A 20,623-nucleotide genomic window follows, 5' to 3' on the forward strand; every position below is an offset into this window, starting at 1 on the left:
TGATCATTGGAATGTATGTGTGATTGAACTGAAATTATTTTTTAAAGTGTCATGTGAATTAGCCTATATAACTAAATTGAATTGAATTGAAATGAAAAAAAAAAATCTAAACTACTTGATAGTAGCACCACTACTTATTGGCCTATTGCATAAAATCCCAATAAAATACATTGAAAGCTTTGATTCTAACGGACAAAAATGTGAATACGTGTAAGGGATGCACATACTTTAGAAAGGCGCACCATTATGAGTAAAGTTTGGAATGAGGAAAAACTCCAGTGAGGTCCCTCAAGCAGAATTAGATTGTCTCGCTGTTGAAAGTGTAAAATAAGCCTGTGAAATTTACACATACATCCAAAGAACAGAAGGAAATGAGTGGAATGTTGTTAGAGACTGGAGAATCACCAACTCACCAGCTGGTCAGGGTCCCTAGGCTCCTGGAATGTCTGATGCTGCGTGTTGGAGGGGCCGCTGGCTCTGGCAGGGCCCCATCCTGTGGCCTTTCCTGCGCAAATGGTCTGCTGGAAAGCCGTGGCAGCTGCACATTGCCTGAGAAGACCCTCTTCACGGCATATCTGACATCAGGGTCCTGGAGTAGCTCAACGCACAAGGCCGGCTCCGAGGAGTCCCAGTGTCTCTGGACAAGACAGAACATGCATGTGAAAGAGGCGAAGGGGGAATTCCACGGGGTCACTTTGGTCAAAACTATAAGTGCTAGCTTTGATCTAAAAAATTAAGGCTGATCATTAAATGCCAAACTGAAACCAGATGGTCCATGAAAACCGATTTACAAGCTACTTAAGAAAAAATATATTTTCCATTTTGAAAACTCTTCAGAAGATAAGCCTCACCATTCAGCTGTTCACTTTGATTCTGTTTGTTTCAATTTTTTATGACTAAACACAATAAATACAGTTTTTAAGTTTAGAAAACAAAATAAACAAACAAAAAAAATCAACATTCTACAGTAAACTGAGCATGTGAAAAAAGCACCTGCAGGATTATCCTGATTTCATAAAGAATTAGGAAGTGTTTCAATATAAATATTTAGAAAATGCAGGAAAAGACTGTATGTTATATATTACAATAGTTTCAAAAGGTAAGCAGCAAACAGAGCCGGTTTTGTGACGACCGGTCTGGCATTATTTTTGGAAGCCTTATCTGATTTCAAGTCCTGAGACCTCCACACTCCTGCTTCAGACACAATAGGAGCTTCTTACACAGATCCAGAGTTCAACATTCAGCTTTCAGGGCAACTTTGTTTTAGCGCGTCAGTGCCAGGGGGGCCGCAGATAACAGCCTGTGTTTCTGGCCGTGTCCCATGACCCTGGATGTTTCACCTTTCCATAAACAACTGTCAACAGCCTTTTTATTTTCTTCACCATCAATGAATAAGATGAGAATGACAGGAAGCTAACCAGAAAGAGATTGTGACGTTTAATTATTATTGATTTAAATCAAGACAGTTATTCCTCATTACTGTTGCCTATTTTGACAACTACTTCAAAAGCAGAAAGCTGAGCAGATGGCATTTGACTATTAAAGTACAGTTTAACTATATAAATAAAATCCTGTTTTTAGTTAAGATTATTAGATTAAGTTTCGTTTTAGCTCAGAAAGAGAAAACATTCTACTTTGTGTCCTTACATGCAAATGGAATTAAAAGTCTATAAAGCTTTAAAAGTTTTCCTACCTCTGTAACGTTGAAAAGTCTGGAGTTATTTCTTCTCATACTTTCGGTCACTCTGTCATGGGAACAGTTGAGCTTGGAAGGAAATGCCAAAGAGGAGGATACAGGAACCCCATTTAAAATCAGATAGGAGCTCGTCTGTGGCACCAATCCGTCTTCTGACTGTCACTCAACACGTCACGCTTTCCCCGCCTCCTCAGCTGTCAGCTTGTACCGCTGATAAACACCTAACACTCATGGTACCACTTTTGGCTCAATGCTTCATGGCAGCAGCTCTCACACCATGACTTTGTCAGGCCCGCAATATGCAGACATTCTTTCTTAAAAAAAAAAAAAAAAAGTGGATTATTTTGTGCAAAAAAAAGAAAGCATAGAAAAACCTTGTGACCTGCATGACAAGATATCATTCATTCGTGTCTATCTGGTGGAATGAGGTCTTGATATCAAGTACCAGTTCTACAGGTTAGGTTCCTCACAGACAATGGTTTTATAAGGCAAGGTGATATTTATAACTGTGCTTTATTTTTTGTTTCACAACTCTTAGTTTTGAGTTTCTTCTCACGTGTGTATGTGTTGAACTTTAATGACCCTGCCTGCTTCTGATGCGTACCCACATGAAGCACAGTTTGAAAAGTAAATACATAGCAAAGGAGAATGCCAGCTCAAGCTTATTAGACTTATTAGACTCTGTCTTTCGCTTCTCTGCTACTTTGTACTAGTATTATATATTATTTAAATAATAGTTTATTTATTAATAATACATTTATGTATTTATCATTAAATAAATAAGTGTTATTTAACATTTTATAAAACTTTATAATCAATGAGGATTATGTACGGTATGTAGCACATTTCAGCAACAAGGCAGTTCCAAGTGACATTAGTGTAGACATTATAGTCACCAATTGTGAAACCAGTAAAAAAAAAAAAATAAATTCATTTTGTCAACTGCCATTATCAAAATCATCAATACACATCAAATATGTTGAATGTTTCAGTTATCACAAGTCAAAAGCAGCTCTGTTCAGGTAACCTTCATTTAATAGCTTAGTAATGCAGCAGACAATGGTGGTTTAGAATGAAAGTGACTATATCACTATTTTAAGAAAGAGCAGTGACTTCTTGAGCTTTAACATTGAATGTAACTTGGCGTAAGTTTCACTGTAGGTAGGCTGGCTAAAGCTGACTTGTATGATATGGCGCCTACTACTGGCCATGGAGAAGAGGGTGGGATACCAAAAAGTAATGAGCTTTGTGTAAGTGAAAAAGCATTAAACAACAGATCAGATTTCAGATATTTTAGAAAGAAGATTGTATTTATTTGTGCAAGTTTTAAAAATTAGGTGAACAGAATCTTCCATTTTTCTAGAGACATAATGAAGATACAAAGAAAACCAATATTTATGAGTGTTCTTCAGTTTAGAGGCTACAGCATTGAGCTGCTTCTTCATTCATTGTGGCAGTAACTTTTGTAGTGTAGTTTCTGGCTTCCTCCGCAGGCAGCAGGTTTTGTTCCCTGAAAGTAACCGAGAAACAAAAACAAAACATGTTAATTCATTGTAAGATAAGAGAAGATGAAGAGTCAGATCAGAGACATTAACTGTACTTTATACATGGAGCAGACCAGCGCGAACAGGGAGGACATGGCCTTGTCCTGCAGGTCTTCTGTATGCACCTGCAAAAAATAAATATAATTTTAAATAAACTCTAGAGACTGGCTTTAAAATAGATGATCGCACTAAGTCAATCAGAACTAAGAAATAGAAGCTTTCTACAATAACCCAGTGGAGAGCAAGAGGTTAGCTCTTAAACATCCACAGATCCAGCCCTGCAGCAGGCCTGAAAGTCCTGTATCCTGCAGCTGTTAGAGGAATAGACATAATGAAGAGCAATAAGGCACTGGCTGCTGGAGCGCAGGAAACACGGCCATCATCTTGGAGCGGTTGTCCATCTTATTTAGATGGACAACCATCTACTTGGATGGTTGTCTTCTGCAAAACAGCAGAAGATGCCTCAGCACCTTGGGGGGATGAAAACAAAATTTGTGTGTTTGAATGGCCTAGTCAAAGTCCAGACCTAAATCCAATTGAGAATCTGTGGAAAGACTTGAAAATTGCTGTCCAGAGATGATTTCCATCTAATCTGACTGAACTTGAGCTATTTTGCAACAAATAAGCAGCTCTTCCTTTCAGCTACCTTAAGGCAGAGACACTATCTGTCTGGTAAAGTTTTATGAGTTGTATCAAACTGCTGATTTCAGAACAGATGGACTTTCTTTGGTTATCCATAAAATCCTGGACCTTTGAAAGACATACCCCATTGATGGTGATCCAGGGCACATACTGGTGGGGAGGGTTTAACGCCTTGGTCTGCAAGGCATTCTGGTGCATCAACTGCATTCCCATGTCTCCATTAACACAGCTCATTACTTTGTCCATGCTCAGATCAGGGGCAAAGACTTTCAGACACTGCAAACAAGAAATTCAATTTATTGATAAAATGAGAACAAAAACAGCTGAGCTAGACAAACATTCACTCAAAAAAATCTGCTTACACTTTCAGCTGAGCCGATGACATCAGCAGAGAACTCCATGCAGAAGATGATTGGGAAAGCCATATCTGTCATGTTCATTATACAAGTCTAGGGAAAGTAGAGGAATTAATTCATTGGTGAAGCACATCTCTGCTGAGTAACAGAAACAGCATTAGTAACAATGTTCACCTTTAAGCTTTATTTGTATTCCTTCAATATTTTTCAATAATGGTTTTAGAAACAGCCTGAAACAGTGAACATAACAGTTCCTTGTGATTCCCAAAATGTTTATTTACTGATAAATCTCTGAGCTGTTTTGGTTTTTTCAACAACTTTGGGACAAAACTGATTGATGAATAATCAACATACCAGATGTTCCAAAATACATGAAGACCAAAATCATACATCCTCCTAGTGGATAATAAAACTGTTTCAATTTATTTAAATAAATGAAAAAATAAAACTATGTAAAAAAAAAAAAAAAAAAAGCATACATTTTTAAAACTATTATGAGAAATCAGAAATTATTTGTGTTATTTAAATTTTTAATGTAAAAATGTTAATTGGCAAAGCAGCAGTTACATGGAAAGCTGTTTCATTCAAAAATTATATAAATACTCTATCACAGTGGTCCCCAACCTTTTTAGTACCGGTTAACCCTTCCTAAATTTTCTGCATCGTTTCTTACTCATTCTGCTGCATGGCGTGCAAGACGTTAACCAACAGCATCCGGTTTAGGATTTTCAAAATAAAAGCTCCTCCAGACTCAATACATAGAACGGACATATTTAATTATTTCTTGTGCGGCCGACCACTGCTCTATCAAATGTCCAGATGAAGAAAAAACTAAATAAATATGAATAAAATAATTTTTTTATAGGGTGAGTATTTAGTTAACTATAGCTTTATTTATGTAGTTGAAGATGTATTTATTTTATTTATCTATTTATATTTATTATTAGAGTTAAAAAGAAAGTCGATGAAATAGGTAAAGTAGCTTTACTACATAAAAGTCCCACAAAATAAAACACCACTATAAAATGTAAAAATAAATAAATAGTGAAATAAAAGAATAAATCTTGAAAACATGAATGCCCAGCCTGATTGGAGCCTCATTTAGAGGAAATATATTTTTGATTCAATATTCAACTGTTTAGCTGATCTAAGAGTAAAGCGAGCTGAGTTAATTAGTAGTGCTATCATATAAGTGAGGGAAAGTTTACATGATTTCTTTCAGCCAGCTGAATAGCAACACGTAGCAACACATGCAGGAGGGGCAGCACTGCATTACTCTAATCTGTTGTCCTGTTCAGAGCCTCGGCCTTTACATATTAAATAATCAAATTAATAAAACACAGCATTCACACCATAACCTAAAAGTCTGTCTGTCTACAGCAGATTCCATTGCTCTGTGATTACCTCTATCATGTTCCCCAGACACTCCTGTTTCCCATGCTGGCACTCATAGGTATACTTCTGAGCGACAGGCGTCTCCTGCCGTGGTGAGACAATTAAAATCCTTCACAAAACAGACAAGTTTTACATATATGAAATATTTCTATTAAGCAGCTGCTTACCTGTGCATTTCCATAGGGTACCAGAGTAACAGACATGATGTCATTGAGCAGCAGGTAGGTGGGAAAGAGCATCTCAGTGAGGAACCCCCTGCAGCCAGGACACAGGCTCTCATAATACAGCCCGACCTGGACTGGCTCTTCGGTCTGACGGCTCCTCCTGAAGTCAGACTCCAGGCACTGCTTCAACACCTGCAGCAAGACAGCCAAGGCAGAGAAGTCTGAATCTGGGTGAGAATGTCTGTTTAATTTGAGAATTATGTAGACTTTGATTATTCATTCCTAATAATATTTTCCACAGATTTGAACATGTAGAGATTCAGGAAATGTCAATGATTAATCTTTCACTTGCAGCACAGTTAGCCCGGGCGTTCCTCAGGGCTTGATGCCTGGAGCAATTCTCTCAACTTTACGCATCCTTCCAGTAGGTGTGGATGATCCCACACTTGACACACCTGTGTCAGGTGACCCCATCTGACACTGTGTCAGGTGAGATCACATGAGTACAATGTGATAAGCATGTCTCAATAAGCATGTCTCATAAGTACAGGAGCATGAAATAGTTTATTTGAGGCTACTAATTTACTAAAAGGTTAGTGGTAATAAGCTGAAAGACACAAGTAGGTGAGTGCGTAGATCTTTAGATAATTATAATTTAATTATTATAATTATAATTTTTATAATTGAAAAATCCTTTGAATTTCACTTGATTTATCATCAAGTGAAACACGCTATATAGATTAATTACACACAGATCAATGTTGGAAAGCCCTTATTTCTGTTAATTATGATGATTTTGCTCTTACAGTTATTGAAAACATGACATTTAGGACTGAAATATTACATCAGATCAACAAAAAACATGAGCTGAATTGAACCTTTAGAGAGTTTAAACAGTGTCCTCATCCTCAGCTGCATCGGTTTGGCTCAAAATAACTCACAGGAAATGCTTAGTCACTTTTAAAGATGTAGTATTTATTTAATCCTTTATTGTAATTGCCAGAAAACACCTGGTTTATTTGCAGTATCATGTGATTATCACAAAATTATGTGTTTTTTTGTTTGTTTGTTTTTTCTTTGCTTTTACATAGTCCTTAAAGTTGTTTTATTCATTCAGACCTTTCGGCTGGTGTCGGATGTGAGGTTTATTTAGTGGCAGAACAGAACCAAGGTGTTCTGTTAGAATTGGTTTCATAAATTGACACTATGGCAATTCTGAATTTGACAACCACATTTCTATTGTTTAGAATTTTAGAGGATTCCTTAACTTTTCCAAACTTAGAAAATTTGACTGTGATGTTTGTCTGTAACGCTATAACGCGCTTGCGTAAGGTTGACTAAAGCTGTCCTGTTTTACTTCCTCGTTTTTAGATATTTTCCTCCTCAGGTTATTTTACTAAGAACTTCCTCTTTGACTTTATGACCTGAATAAAATAATGAACACTTAACATTCTTGAGTTGCATAGATGTTAAGCAGAGACCAAAAGGCGAAACATGGATGTTTACATTCATAAAAAGCTAGCAAGAACCGGGCACCAAGCTGACAAGTTGTCATGGTTTCGTGTTGTTACCGAGTCTGTCACTGTTCACCGACTTAGGATAAATGCCGGTAGGGTTAGTTGTCCCAAAGGCAAAAATTCCATAAGTGTTTCTTTTTGTTCTTTGCAGCAGAATATAGCTAAAAGCAAAAAAAGTTTTAGAGAAGAACTAAAAGCTCACCCCACACTGAACAGCTGAGTCTAAAGAGGAGCACCACTTTGCTGGAGGTAGGAGGCATGACGAGGTGGGGAGAGAGCAGCCGCCGGACGGAGCGCTGACCCAAACTGCCAACAGGAGCGGGAACAGAAGCCTCATCTTCAGTTGTGGCCAAAATCTTTTCGTAACTCTACTCACACTATTTATCACAGCTCAAACCTGCGACCGAGTTGCCTGTAACCTTTCCTCTTTAAATACAGCTCTGGCGCTTCCTCGTGAAGGCTTCCGATTATTTGATTGGCTGCAGAGCACAGTCACTACAGTATCACTTGTAACTAGCAGAGAATCAACAAGCTTGACCTCCTCTCTGTTGCTGTTTTGAAGAAGTGAGAATTCCCCAAGAAAGAGCAAATTTCCATAATATCTATGAATAGCTTGGGCGTCTTGCATGTTTACACTTTCTCAGGTCCAAGCAGTTTTAATAACGCGGCTGTTTTCACTGAACGCAAATTAATGATTAACTAATCTTTTGATTGAAATTGTAAAACTTGTATGAGTCAGTTGAATTCTGACTACTTATCACACTGGATGGGTTCTGTCTCAATCTTAAGTTTTAAGTTGTGAGTGCAGCATGCAAGTCACTGTCACATGCTTATATCCCAGCTTACTTCCTTATTCTACAGATGTTGCTCAGAGCAATCATAAATCTTAAAGAAAAATCTCTTCACAAACCATAGAGGATCCCAACAATTTCCCCTGCTGTCTTATACACACGACTTTACTGATTTCACCCCAAAACACAGGGATCCACTTGGATAACAAAAAACACTTACTCATATATTGAGGTAACACAATATATGAAAGAGTGAAAAACTGAAAATTGTAAAATATGGCAAGTGTTAATTTAATTTGGTGAATCACAAATGTATGGATTAGGCCAGAAGTTCTGAAAATGTTCCATGCCACACACCGCCTCCCCCAAACACCTTTGCTAATGCACAAAATATTTAAAGAAACACTGACTCTTTTTTTTTCTCACTTTTACTTAGTATTCTATAATTACTCCCTTTGTTTTAGAATAATTCATGCCTCACAGCTTCTGATAAAGTTGCCCATGAGTTCTTAGGGTTTTTTACAGCAGCGTCCTCCACAGCAGTGCTGCTGGTCTGGTCAGGAGCTTCTGTGTTTTTCTTATCAGAAACATTTCCATTTGCACTGAATAGCCTGAGGAGAAAAGCATTCTATTTTATTCTGTATTTTCTCAATATATTTGTCACTTGGATGTTTTTATGTTCACTCCGTGTAAATATCTGATATTATATTTCTGTGTTTCTCTGTTAGAAGCATCAAGTGTAAAAAATTTTAAAAAACCATACAAAAAAAAAAAAAACAGGTTTGGTACATTGACTAACTCATTTGGAAAAATTCTTAATTAATGTTAAATAATTTGTCATATAAGCATATTAAATGATACTACTGGCAGAAAAACCTGTATTTCTAAATGATGTTTTTATTTCACTTTTAAATTTACTCCGATTAAAGACTGGAATTTAATCTGATTTTCAGCATTATTTCTCAATCAACAATTTTAGCGTGTATCAAATTGCCCAATATGAGAGTGAAATTTTATTTCTCCTGCTTTTAGACAATTTTTCTTTTGAGTGTTGTATTGAGCTTAAATTGCATTCACAAAAATTCTGGGAAAAAAGGTTGTTATTTGAAAATATAGCTTGAAAACATCCATAAGAGAAAGTGACTTCATTAGAGCAGTTTTTGTGCACTACCAATATAGGAGGACTAAAATTAGTAGAATGAACCTTTAATTTCAAGAGTATCTAATAAGAAAAAAAACATATAGTGCTGCATCTATTAAAGAACCATAAATAAATAAGTTGTGGAAAAGAAAATAAAGAGAAACCAGGACACCAGCTTTCAGTTTAAAATCTTTTATTGTCTTTTGAAATCATTGCATTAGCCTACAGAAAGATCCGTACAGTTTAAAGAGTACCTGTCTGAGGACAAACAAGTCTGTGGCAACCTGTACACGAGCGAGAAAGAAGGAAGTGTTGCATCTGAGTTCAAACAGACCAACAGGAGGAGGACAAGCAGAGAGGAACAGCTGTCTGCATCATGGCTGGCACAGCGCAGCCAGCAGGCCTCTGTAGGCCAGGACAACAGCTCTCCCTCTGCATTCAATTGCACTTTGGTGTAGAGTAGCTTCATGTGACTGCTTCACCCATTTCCATTCATCAGCTTTTCAAGCTAATGAGTAGGTGTCATTATTACTATTGTGTTATTAGTCTTCGATCTTGCTGATGATAACCCACATTTGAACAGTGTTGCCTTAGAACCAAAGCAGAAACATAGGAGTTGAAAGTGAAGATGAAAATGTTGCTCCTGACCATGGGTAAAAACAGAACACTAACAGTGCTGTGAAAAAGCCTCAATGTTTCAGGACATCAGACAATCTGAGTAAATTGAAAAAGCAGCTTCAAATGAGGAACAGCTTGTGGCACCTTTTGTAGCAACACACTCGTTTTCATTCAGACACATTGGAGGGTTTTCCAGCATGAACAGATTGTAAAACATAACCGGAGTTAGCCTATCAGTGAAGCTATTCAAGCCCAAAGAGTATGTAGCATTAGCACAAATGTCCCAAATGCTCATGTTAGTGTACATACACAGTCACATTTAAAACTTCCTGAGGCACTGAAAAACTGAACGGCTAGAATAACACTTTACTCAAATCTGATGGTTGAAGAACAGATTAAAACAATAAACATCTTTGTTGTTGAGGTCATGTCTATTCTTCAACAATTTAGCAGCAAAAGGGTTATTGAATTGAAAGTATTGTTTATTTTGTTGATATGTAGTTTTCAAATAAAATGCAATTAATTAATTATAGACCCAGCAATTTATTATGTTTATTGGGGTTAGCACCAATTTTTACCTGTACCTTTATCTCTTATAGTTCTGTGGAACACTGACTAACTGAACCAAATGTAGCGTAAAGTTCTGTAGATGCTGTTCTTTAGATCATGCGTACTGTTTAAAATCTATTTCTTTAGTTTATGTTATAAGACAGATTGTATGCATGTGATTTCTTGATTCTACGGGTCTGAGAGCACTGAGGGTATGGCTATTAAAATCCACTCACCTGTCCAAACAATGCTTTGTAATCACTGTGAATTTGTGATTTAGGTTTTGTTTTTACGCATAAGCCCAATTTGCTTTGGATACTTTTTTTCTTGACATAATGAAATGATTTGAAGCATTCTTTTTGTATTTACTCAGATTATCTTTGATAATTAAATCTGTGAAAAAACATCATCAGGAGAACTGTAAGATTCTCCATAAGATGCACCATCTCGGAGCACTGTGCATCGGCTCAAACCTACAAACTAGCAACTTTCCTGTCCTAAAAAGTAAAAAGACAGGCAAAAGACAGAAAAACAGGAAGTGAAAGTGCAGTTGTCATCATATTTTTACACACAAAGTGACATTATATGGCTAAATTTTGGTCTTAAGGAGTGAGCTATAGAACCAAAAGATAAACTAATTCAGGTTTTCATCTGAAGATCCTTTGCTGTATAGTGCAAACATAAACAATAGATCGCTGATAGTTATTCCTGAATTTACGATTATTGTACTGGATTGGTACTCAAGTATGTTTGCCACATGGCGCCTTTTATTGTTCACAACATTTCTGTACAAGCTCCTAAAATTCCATGTAATGACCTTTATCAAAAATCCACCAGGCAGAGTTGCAGTTAAGTCTACCTGATCGTGAACAGAAACAGCAAGAAATTCAACAGGGTCTCAAGTTCAGTTCAAGAACATAAAGGTTCAGTGTGAGTCAAAGTAGTCAGCAGGTAAAGCGAATGGACTCGTGAAGAGCAGAGGAAAACAGACAGCTGAGTTATTATTCTGAAAACAGAGGTTTCACAAAGTTAAAGAGAAAAAGCAGTCATAACATCTTCGAGTTTACACTGAAAAAGGAAATAAAAGTAATACATAATCTATCACAGCCACATGGAGGGACAGACAGATCAATTCTCAAGCTCACCTTTACTATTTGGTTAATTACATCTTGTAAACATTTGTATTTGTTTTTTTCTGTATAGAGGAAAAAAAATTATCAAGCTAGCTTATTTTTTTCTTTATAGGCTCTGTAGGTTTACCGTTAACTGATAATATTAAAAAAACAACACATAGATAGACAAATATATCAGCTTTTTTTCTTGTTTTTAAAGTCAACTCATAAGAGCAAAAATATACTCAAGCACCGTGAAAGATCTCTCTCTGACGCCATCGTCGCTTCCTGCTGAGTTCACCTGACACTACACTGTAAAAAAAAAGTCTCGAATTCATGTTAAAACACCAGCAGCTGTGGTTGCCAGAACTGTACTGTATAAATACAGTAAAATTTACAGTAATTTACTATAAATTAGACTTTTTTCTTTTTTTTACAGTGCACAGCCTGCAGCAATCACAAACATCTGCAGAGGTGAGACGCAGCATGGCGCCGCTCAAAAACCGCCTCTACTCGCAAAAAACTGAATCGTTTAAACACAGTAGATCCTTGCAAAAAGAAATGAAAACGACAAACACTGTTCTGATATTTAAGAAATGCAAAGCAACCGGAACTGTGCCAAACACACGGGCCTGTTCAGGAAGCATTACCAAGTGAGCGTGAGCTCACTTCATCCCCAGAATGCACATGGGCACCTCAATAATCCTACATGAGCTCCGGCCACCAGGCTGGTTGGTTTTGCAGTGGATGGGTAGAACTACCAAGGCTGAATCCTCCAGCCCTTTCCTAACCTTGGGTCTCCTCACAACACGCCTCACTGATTTATAGATGTTTCAAATTAATTTTAATCAGAATAAAAATATGGCAAGGATTAATAATTTTTCTTTGTTTTAAAATATTAAATCATCAAAACAACCATCAAAATGGTTGTTGTACAGCGATGTATTTAGTTTTAAATAGTTTCAATTACTCTTTAAAAGTAAAAATGAATTCTAGTGTGTTATCTCAGTGGGAAATAAATGCATCAAATGACTAATCAAAAACTAGTCAGCTATTTTAAAACAACAATATGCCATATAGTAGATATTTTTATAAGTGTTATCCACCAGTCTTAACTACCTCCACAAAAGCTTTAAAATCAGTTACTGACAACTTTTACTCTGTAGTGAGAGGACTGACTGACAGCGCCCCCACCAGGTCACTTCTGCACAGCGCTGTCAACAAGTCACCCTACTGTTGCCAATGTAGCAACAATGTCACTAAATTTTGTGACTTTTCAGACAAAAATAAGAAAGCGGTATCGGAATCAGTTGGCTGGGCTACTTAAAGATCGGTGATCAACCACAAAACTGCAGTTGGTGCGTCCTCAGTTTAAATACATTAAAGCTGATTTATTTTTTGATAGGGTTTATTTGTTACAATAAATCTTATTTTCTAAAAGCCCAAAACAGTAGTATAAGCTAATGTGTTTACACTCACTAATGTGCATATAGTCATGTCTGTTAACATTTGAGGAATCAGTGAGACTGATGGGTCATTTTCCGCAGGGATACTCCAACCTGACCTGGGGGCCAACAGGAATAAAGTTTAGGGTTTCTGAAGCCTTGAAGAAGTTCTATACATTGGCTCACATCAGGGTGTGTTTCTGATTTGTTTAAAGCACACACACCAAAGAAGAATGAAGTCCTCTAAAACAGGAGGATTTCTGAGTGATTAACTGTAGCGTCTTTACTAAATCTTGTTCTTGAAATTCTACAAGAAAACAAGTACTTTTCATAGTTTTTATACTTGATAAGATATGCTTCAAGTGTGAAGGTGAGAAAATGAGCAGTCAATTGTCCTGAAAGAAAATATTTGTCAGAAAGACTCAAAAATATCTCTAGTTTCTGCCCATCTCACCCCATTTGCTGCAAGAGTTCGTCCAGCTAGCTCACACTGTTAATAACGGAGAGTTCTCTATAACAGCTGAAAGTTGGCAAAATGATGTTAATGAAGCTTTCAGAAATATATTTCATATTTGATTGTACAAAAAGCTGTGTGTGTTACTGGGCTTTATCAGTCAGATGCAATTAAATAAACTTCAAGTCACCATTTATGCCACTTTTAACCATTTTGAATGTGCCAATAAATAAATCTACTGGTATGTATGTTTCCTGAAATACATCCAAATTGTTTTTGGTTCTTTTTGTCTTTTTGTAACTTGGTGCTTAGCACTGCAAGTGTTTCCCCAGGGCAATACAGAATGTGAACCAAATTCTAACAATAAGAAGAAGCTACAATAAAACTGATGTAAATGACATGAGAAAAGCGCAACTATCTCTAGTAAATATCCTTCTACCATTTGGATAAACTAGTCTATAAGGAAATGTAGCGGGGTGAACAGGAACTGCAGAAATGAGCCAGCAGTTCTCCTTTCAGCTTGTTTGAAAACTAAAACAGCTTTGATACCACTCACCTGGTAGAAATGAGGAAAAATAATGCAGTCAGCTAAAAGCAAAAGATTTACAATACAGCTACTGACTGCAGAATAGCAAAAGTCACATACTGTACACTGTATGCTCCAATATATAAATGTCTCTTACTTGAAATATATTGTATACAACATTGTGAAGTAAAACACGCTATTAATAAAGACTATCTGCTGTGTGTTAGTTTCAGAGTGCTGGACTGTGTGAAGCAGAAGTAAACATGTGCAGTAACAAAGTGTTGGTCCATCAAACTAAACTAAGCAAATGTTCTGCTCACAAAGCTTAGAAAGTAAAAGGTGGAGGAAGGCTCCATGAATCATGGGGGTTCTGTTCATGCGTAAAGAATTTCTGAGCAGTCAGCAAGTTACCTGTAATACCTTCAGTAGACAACAGTAATCACCGTCCCAGTAAAGAGAATCAGAAACTGGGAGCCACCAGCAGAGTGAGTGAACTAAAATTCACTAAAATTTGTCTTAGATTTTGATTTCTGCATTTACTCTACCGCTGGGAATGTGAACCATTGGACCACATGAGGCTTTTTGGTTGCCCCTGATCCACACAGAATGGCTTGTATGAAATAAATTTCATTCGTGCTTTTTCTTTGAAAGTAGAAGCTACTTTTTTGTATGAAGGCATTGTCCCAGCTTCGTTAGTTACTTTATGTATGTGCCAGCAGAGACAGCCTTGGGAAATGTCAGTTGAGAGAGTTCAAAGGAGTTCTTAAGTTATGGTGATGTTTAAGCAGAGAAGCATGGAACAATCAGAGGGTGACCAGAATGGAGAGTGCACCATATCACTAACAGACTGCACTGACAACACTCTTCAGAGTGGACGTTATTGCTGGAGGAAGAAGACCTAGTAAGCAAGGCTGCGTGATATTAGGAAAACATGAGCTGCAATTATATTGGTGAATGTTTCAATAAGTACACAAAAAATGTATGTATTACTGTCTTTCTGCATATTTTCAAAGGACTTTGAAGATTAAATGATTTGTGGGAATATATATTCCACGTTTACATTCTGAATATTTGAGAAAAACAAACTAAACTTAGTGGACTACAATTTGTCTTAGAAATCTCATTTGGTAGAATTATTTTTAGTTGGGTTTTCATCATACTGAAGAATATCAGGTATTTTTATATTTCCCAAACAAACACAAAACCTGATTCTTGGTAACCCTGGTTTTATTTAAAAATTAACCTCTTAATTGTGAAGACAGTTAAACAGTCAGTTTATCCAAGTAGTAGAAATATATGCAGTCCTTTTATAGTGAATCAAGAGAAATCAAAAATAGCATTAACTGGCTATAGAAGGTCAGAGCTTAACAAAATGAAGAATCTCTACCTATGTATTTATTTACTGAGGTCAGTAGTATAGCTTTCTAATAATTTTGAAAAGGAGAGGTTCATATTTTAATAACATTTGAATCAGCATTATTGGTCAAAGAAAAATGAAGAAGACTCTAGAGAATTTTCAGCCAAACAAGAACAAGTCAAGAAGTTTCTTTTTAAATCATTCAAATTTTTTTACATTTGTCTTTGTTACATTAATAAATTGTTATGCTAATTGTTACGTTAATTGTTGGTAGAAAGATAAAATTTAAAGAAATGCATACAAGGCAGTTTATCCTCACCAATGCTAAGCTTATAAGATGTATAACTGACAGAACGATTTTTATTTATTCTCCAAACTGGGATGTTGCTGCTGTTTGTCTAAGTCAGGTCAGTCCTTTGCTGTCACATGTACTTCACACAACCCACTTCAAGATAACCAAAAATTAAAAAAAAAAAAAAAAAGAATATTGCTGGAACTTGGGAGGCTAGCAAAGAACTGCACCAGGCTAAAAATGAATACTTTTCTTATTTCTAACTCATCTATGTTTAATTACAGATATACCAGATAGATACAGAAAAACCCCAAAACTTTAGTACACAACTATAGCGTCCCAAGCTACTGTACAGTTGCAACCAAACAAAAAGGATGTAACAATCTCAGGTGTAACAGTAACCCCAGTCATTCTCTCCACGACACACACACACACACAACTAGGCTCATTTGCCAGATATTCCTTAACCTTAGATATGGCAAATGTGTGGCACGACAAAATGGTGGCGATGGCACCATCTAATGGTGAAAACAAGGAGCACACAAACTCCTCAGGATGACAGAAGGCACTTGTAGTCGCCTCCCTCAGCGCTATAAACCTTAAATCAGAAGCTCGGCTGCCACCTCTGCTTTCATTCCTGGGATCTACGCTGTACCAACAACTGTGCAAATGACTCTATAGTACGATGGATCCATCTCAATCTGAGCTTAGCCCGGGTAAATTCAGCTCAGTAAGTGGCAACATTCAAAGAGCTGTGCTCAAGTCCGAAGCAAAGATCTTCGGACTTGAAGATCTTTGCTTCAACTTCTGATGCCACCTCTTCACCTGCCATTAGGAGCAGAAAACTGGTGAAGATCACATTTAGGAAACATTTCTAACCCCTGACAAAAACACATAAAGCAGAGTAATAAACACTTGATCATAAACAACTTGTCTGCTCCAGGATACAAAAATATATATTCATACATATTCTCTTTACCATTCTCAGTCATTTGTGTAAGAAATTATGAAAGATTTGTGTCTGAGAATCAAGTTTAAATGCAGCCTTGTAACTTGTCTCTCTGCAGTGTCTCCACTGACCACAAAAGGAACTGCATATCTCTGTATCTGTACAACTGTGATTTAAAAGCAATGAAGGTGACAACAATTAGTCTCTCGAGCCAAACGCACATAGAAACAGTAAGAGGAGATCAATGCCACAGGACAGAACAGTAGATATGGACTGATCTGGAGACGGTTTCTCAATCTAAAAATTAGTGTGTTTGGAGTACCACACACCATGACCTAATCACTACATGCCAACAGATTTTCAATCATTTGTCCAATTAAAAAAAAGAAACAAAAACAAATGAAGACCTCCATACACGCTATACCGGGTAATCTCTTAGCTGAATGGCAAAAGGACGTGTTCTTTTATTCCTGTTGTGCTACATGAGAACACATCCTTCACTGGGCTCACATTTGACGGATCATCCAAATCCTCAAATAGAACCTAAGAACACAACAAATATTCTGAAAACATAAAGGAAACCAGGGAACTCTATAAAGTCACATACATCTAAAGCATGTGTGTCTAAAATATACTGTACACAACATATATTACTGCCTTTTCTGTTTTTTTTTTTTTGTACATTAATATTCTCCAGCTCTCTGAATCAAGCATCAGATGAAATGAACAGTCAGGTGCAGCAGAGATGTAACATCAAAAACTCTGCCTCAAAGAAACAAATTAAAATGTTTATCTGAGAGGGGATCACACCACTGGGAATCTACGCCAACTTTACAGAAAACTAATTCAGTACAGACAGTAGAAGAATCACAGAGATCGATATTCAAAAAGCGCTGGTACCGCAGTGAATCTACATGCAAAAGAAGAGCACTAACAGTGCAGAGTGTCAATAGTGCTACAGTAATAGAAGAGGAAAAACAGGAAGAGGCGTCTGACACAGCACACCTGAATCATAGAACTGTGTTTGTAAATGTACCTCACAATCTAGCATACTGTGATTCAAAATATATATTCTGTCATTGACAAAATAGCAAATATGTACCATGCATTTGCTCCTATTCCTCATTTAATGGGTTTTTTTTTTTCTCATTAGTTCAAAAAGAGACCTAATGAGAGAGCCACACAGCAAAGCAGATGGATATAAATGAGTCTATTAAAATGTACCTGCCTGTACATCTTTTAAAGCTGTAGCCACATTGAAATTATTCCCAGTCCTCTCCTTTCAACCTTTAAAATGTAAACTGACAGAAGCTTGTGGTCACTCAGAACTATTCCTATGTGCTTCTGAAAGGTAAAATCCTTAAACTCCCACAGCTCAGCCCCAATTTGCTGGATCCTCTCAACCACCTTCAGGTGGAAAGTGAGCAGCCATTCCTTTATGGAGTTAAAAAGCATACTTTTGTCTGTGTTTCCGGAGAGTCTGGAGATTAGGACATTTGTTTAAACACAGATACTTTGTGCTCAAGGCATTAAAAAAAAAAGTTTTAAATATTTCCAATAGTTTCTCTACATGCTCTTTCCATCTCTTTTGTGCAGCCTTAAAAATACTTATTTGTGCTTATTTTGTTCTCCTTTAACACATGTTGTCTCTAACATCTTTGTGTAAAGTCTACCTTCCTGTGGATGTTTGGGGCCTTTTGTAGATTTTCACAGTAGAGCTGTGACTGGCTAATGTAGAGGCTCACTTTTACACTTTTACCCTCTCAGCCAGTGGTTCTGCGACAGTAGTGGTGTGGTTTTTGGGAAGAGTGTTTTTTAATGGACTGGTTCTGTCAGGAAACTATAGATGTATCAGGTTCCAGACAAAAACACACTTCTTTCTCTGAAATAGTTGACACTGTCCTGGGCTCCAGAGGCTCGGTGCCCCACTGCTGGTGGATCTATAGATCATCTGGGCTGCTGGTTCTATTTCAGGTTCTGGGAGCGGGCCAAGACTGGATAAGCTAGATTTACATTCAGATGGTCGTTGTGTTGGGCCAAGGAGACGTTTTTGTAGTGGAGTACCAGCTCTTGGAGAGACGAGTACAGATTGTAGGGCTCAGCAAATCCATAACCTGTGGCTGTCTTATAGATGACACAGTGCTTTGTGTCGCCATCAACACTGAAAAGAAGAGCAGAGTTATTATCAGGTTAGAGTAACTGTGCAGTACAGGAGAACTAAACTCAAGCAGTTTCTAGGTTCCCAGTATAAAGATTTTTGTGCCTGAAATATTTCAAGGGACAGCATTCTGTGTTTTTTAGGCATACAGTAGCATTTTATAGCATAGTCAACTATAAGGGAGTCATGCGGGAGGGCCGCTCTGTGAGGTAGGAGCTTGGAAACTGCATCTTACAGGAAGAGCTGTGTCTTGAAGGCGGGGCTAGGTCCACTCAGGTGTTTCACATTTTGTTATTATTTTTTGTACTTTAATGTGATAGTACGCTGGATCTCAGTGTCAGATCAAGGATGTGAAATCCATTCTTATTTAGAAGAACACAAACTTACACAACAGAACAGGCATAAGAACCCTTCTGTGATTGGCTTTCCCTGATGAGAAACGTTCCATCACATTTGTCTCTCAACATTTCCTCTGCCTGGGAGCGCTTGATGTCACCTACATACCAGGTACAATCGTCATGGTGAGGTGAGCTGTCATCTTCCTCCAGAGAATAGGAGCTGAGCAAAAAAGTCAAGCATTAGTGTTGAAGTGCCACTCTTAATGGCTGGTTTCACTAAACATCCAGATCTGAGCTGGAACACTTACTCATCAGCATCGATCTTTATGCCCAGCCATTCATTGATCTTCTTCTGCCTTGTTCCCTTCTGTGTCAACCATCTGAAAAACAGAAACCCCCCAGTAGCTGCTGAGTGTGTCTGCAGTATGTGTGTCTCCTGCATGCCTCATTGGGAAGAAGAGAGCTGGCGCTTACATTAAGTACTGGTCCCTGATCTTGCGAAGCTGCATGAGATCTGGCTTGAGGCTGTTCATCTTCTTGTCAATCTCTCTGTTGTCAGACACCTGCTCCTTCAGGTCTTGCTCCAGTTTTCGCTTGCTGTCGTGAATTTCCTTCACGCGTGACTTCAAACGCTCAGAGTTGCTCTGAATCCTGATTTGAAAGAATATCACAATTGTTGCCAAAAACAACAAATTGGATAAGGATGAATAAGAATGCAAGTCTGAACATACTTTTGAATTTCCTTCTCGTTGCCCTCTCTTTGGAATCGCTCTAAAGACTCTCGGCTGTATTTCTCCTGGGTCTCAAACTGTTCTTCAAAGATTTTGATGGTTTCATTGAAGGCTTCAATGGCTGTTCGCTTCATCTGCAGCTCCTGCAGGAAGTATTAAACCAGAATTTCAAAAAGGTACAATTTCAGAATCACTGAAATTTTCCACCACACAATAATTTCAAATCTTCAGCTGAAATGCCAGGGAACATTCTGGAGTCACCAACGTTTCTCTGGCTGTTAAAAGGGTCGCTAAGTCCTCATCCATCCCTTAATTCTATACATATACAGCACAAAAGTTTACTGTCACTGAATGATGAGGAGAAAATTATGCTGTTTTGTTGTTGCCTACTATTAATGTCAGTACAACTATAAATTAAACTAGACTCTCCCGGTGTTGACAGGTGACTGACAGAAAATTGCTCGACGTGTGTTGTTATATTAACCGGATTGTAGTGCATACGTTATTAAATAAACTAAATAAATCTTTGCTGTTCTGTTTGAATGACTGAACAGAAAATAATTGCTTGTGGTTACTCTAAATGGATTTCTCATAAAGGGTACACTGGATAATACAGTTAATGAAAACAACATAAAAGTTGAAACAATTAGCAAAATTATGATTGTAAATTAACTGGTAGCTGACAGTTTTGGGTTGTTTTGTATGGAGAGAACTGAAAAACTATAAAAGCAGGTGTGTATTAGTGGATATCAACCACCCAATAACACTGTTTCACAGAAAGATTATGCTAAAGTGTTCTGTCAGTAAACTCTTCAATTTTATTTGCTTTATTTAGTCCTTCCATTTAC

The 20,623-nt window shown here is 37.3% G+C and overlaps 3 protein-coding genes across 6 annotated transcripts in view; all 3 read right to left on the minus strand.

Annotated features, from left to right (window-relative positions):
* Positions 1 to 1,804, minus strand: part of LOC122841507 (cAMP-specific 3',5'-cyclic phosphodiesterase 4C-like) — a 69,503-nt gene extending 67,699 nt beyond the window's left edge. For both annotated transcript variants that reach the window (XM_044134839.1, XM_044134836.1), the window contains exons 1-2: positions 1,694 to 1,804; positions 414 to 637 (exon numbers count right to left, since the gene is read on the minus strand). In XM_044134839.1, the coding sequence (XP_043990774.1) occupies positions 414 to 637; positions 1,694 to 1,732 (263 nt within the window). In that variant the 5' untranslated portion in view covers positions 1,733 to 1,804. The remainder of the gene's footprint in view (positions 1 to 413; positions 638 to 1,693) is intronic.
* Positions 1,805 to 2,985: 1,181 nt separating this feature from the next.
* ifi30 (IFI30 lysosomal thiol reductase) lies at positions 2,986 to 7,985 on the minus strand. The gene is made up of 7 exons (XM_044134846.1): positions 7,517 to 7,985; positions 5,801 to 5,989; positions 5,643 to 5,717; positions 4,245 to 4,331; positions 4,006 to 4,158; positions 3,297 to 3,365; positions 2,986 to 3,206 (listed from the first exon to the last, which is right to left on the minus strand). Exons 1-7 carry the CDS (start codon positions 7,649 to 7,651, stop codon positions 3,138 to 3,140), a joined length of 777 nt encoding a protein of 258 aa, XP_043990781.1. The 5' UTR covers positions 7,652 to 7,985; the 3' UTR covers positions 2,986 to 3,137.
* Positions 7,986 to 9,948: 1,963 nt separating this feature from the next.
* Positions 9,949 to 20,623, minus strand: part of pik3r2 (phosphoinositide-3-kinase, regulatory subunit 2 (beta)) — a 52,234-nt gene continuing 41,559 nt past the window's right edge. For all 3 annotated transcript variants that reach the window (XM_044134850.1, XM_044134847.1, XM_044134849.1), the window contains exons 12-16: positions 19,776 to 19,918; positions 19,519 to 19,695; positions 19,353 to 19,424; positions 19,094 to 19,264; positions 9,949 to 18,709 (exon numbers count right to left, since the gene is read on the minus strand). In XM_044134850.1, the coding sequence (XP_043990785.1) occupies positions 18,514 to 18,709; positions 19,094 to 19,264; positions 19,353 to 19,424; positions 19,519 to 19,695; positions 19,776 to 19,918 (759 nt within the window). In that variant the 3' untranslated portion in view covers positions 9,949 to 18,513. The remainder of the gene's footprint in view (positions 18,710 to 19,093; positions 19,265 to 19,352; positions 19,425 to 19,518; positions 19,696 to 19,775; positions 19,919 to 20,623) is intronic.

This window comes from Gambusia affinis, linkage group LG12, assembly GCF_019740435.1.
Source record: "Gambusia affinis linkage group LG12, SWU_Gaff_1.0, whole genome shotgun sequence".
NCBI classification, from domain to species: domain Eukaryota; kingdom Metazoa; phylum Chordata; class Actinopteri; order Cyprinodontiformes; family Poeciliidae; genus Gambusia; species Gambusia affinis.

Bases quoted from the DNA above. Each gene is read 5' to 3' on its own strand.
- ifi30 (XM_044134846.1), bottom strand. From the start codon at position 7,651: ATGAGGCTTCTGTTCCCGCTCCTGTTGGCAGTTTGGGTCAGCGCTCCG. The intron at 5,990-7,516 runs GTGAGCTTTTAG...GTCTTGCTGCAG, and splicing joins ACTCAGCTGTTCAGTGTGGG to GTGTTGAAGCAGTGCCTGGA. The intron at 4,159-4,244 runs GTAAGCAGATTT...TCTTGTTTGCAG, and splicing joins TCATCGGCTCAGCTGAAAGT to TGTCTGAAAGTCTTTGCCCC.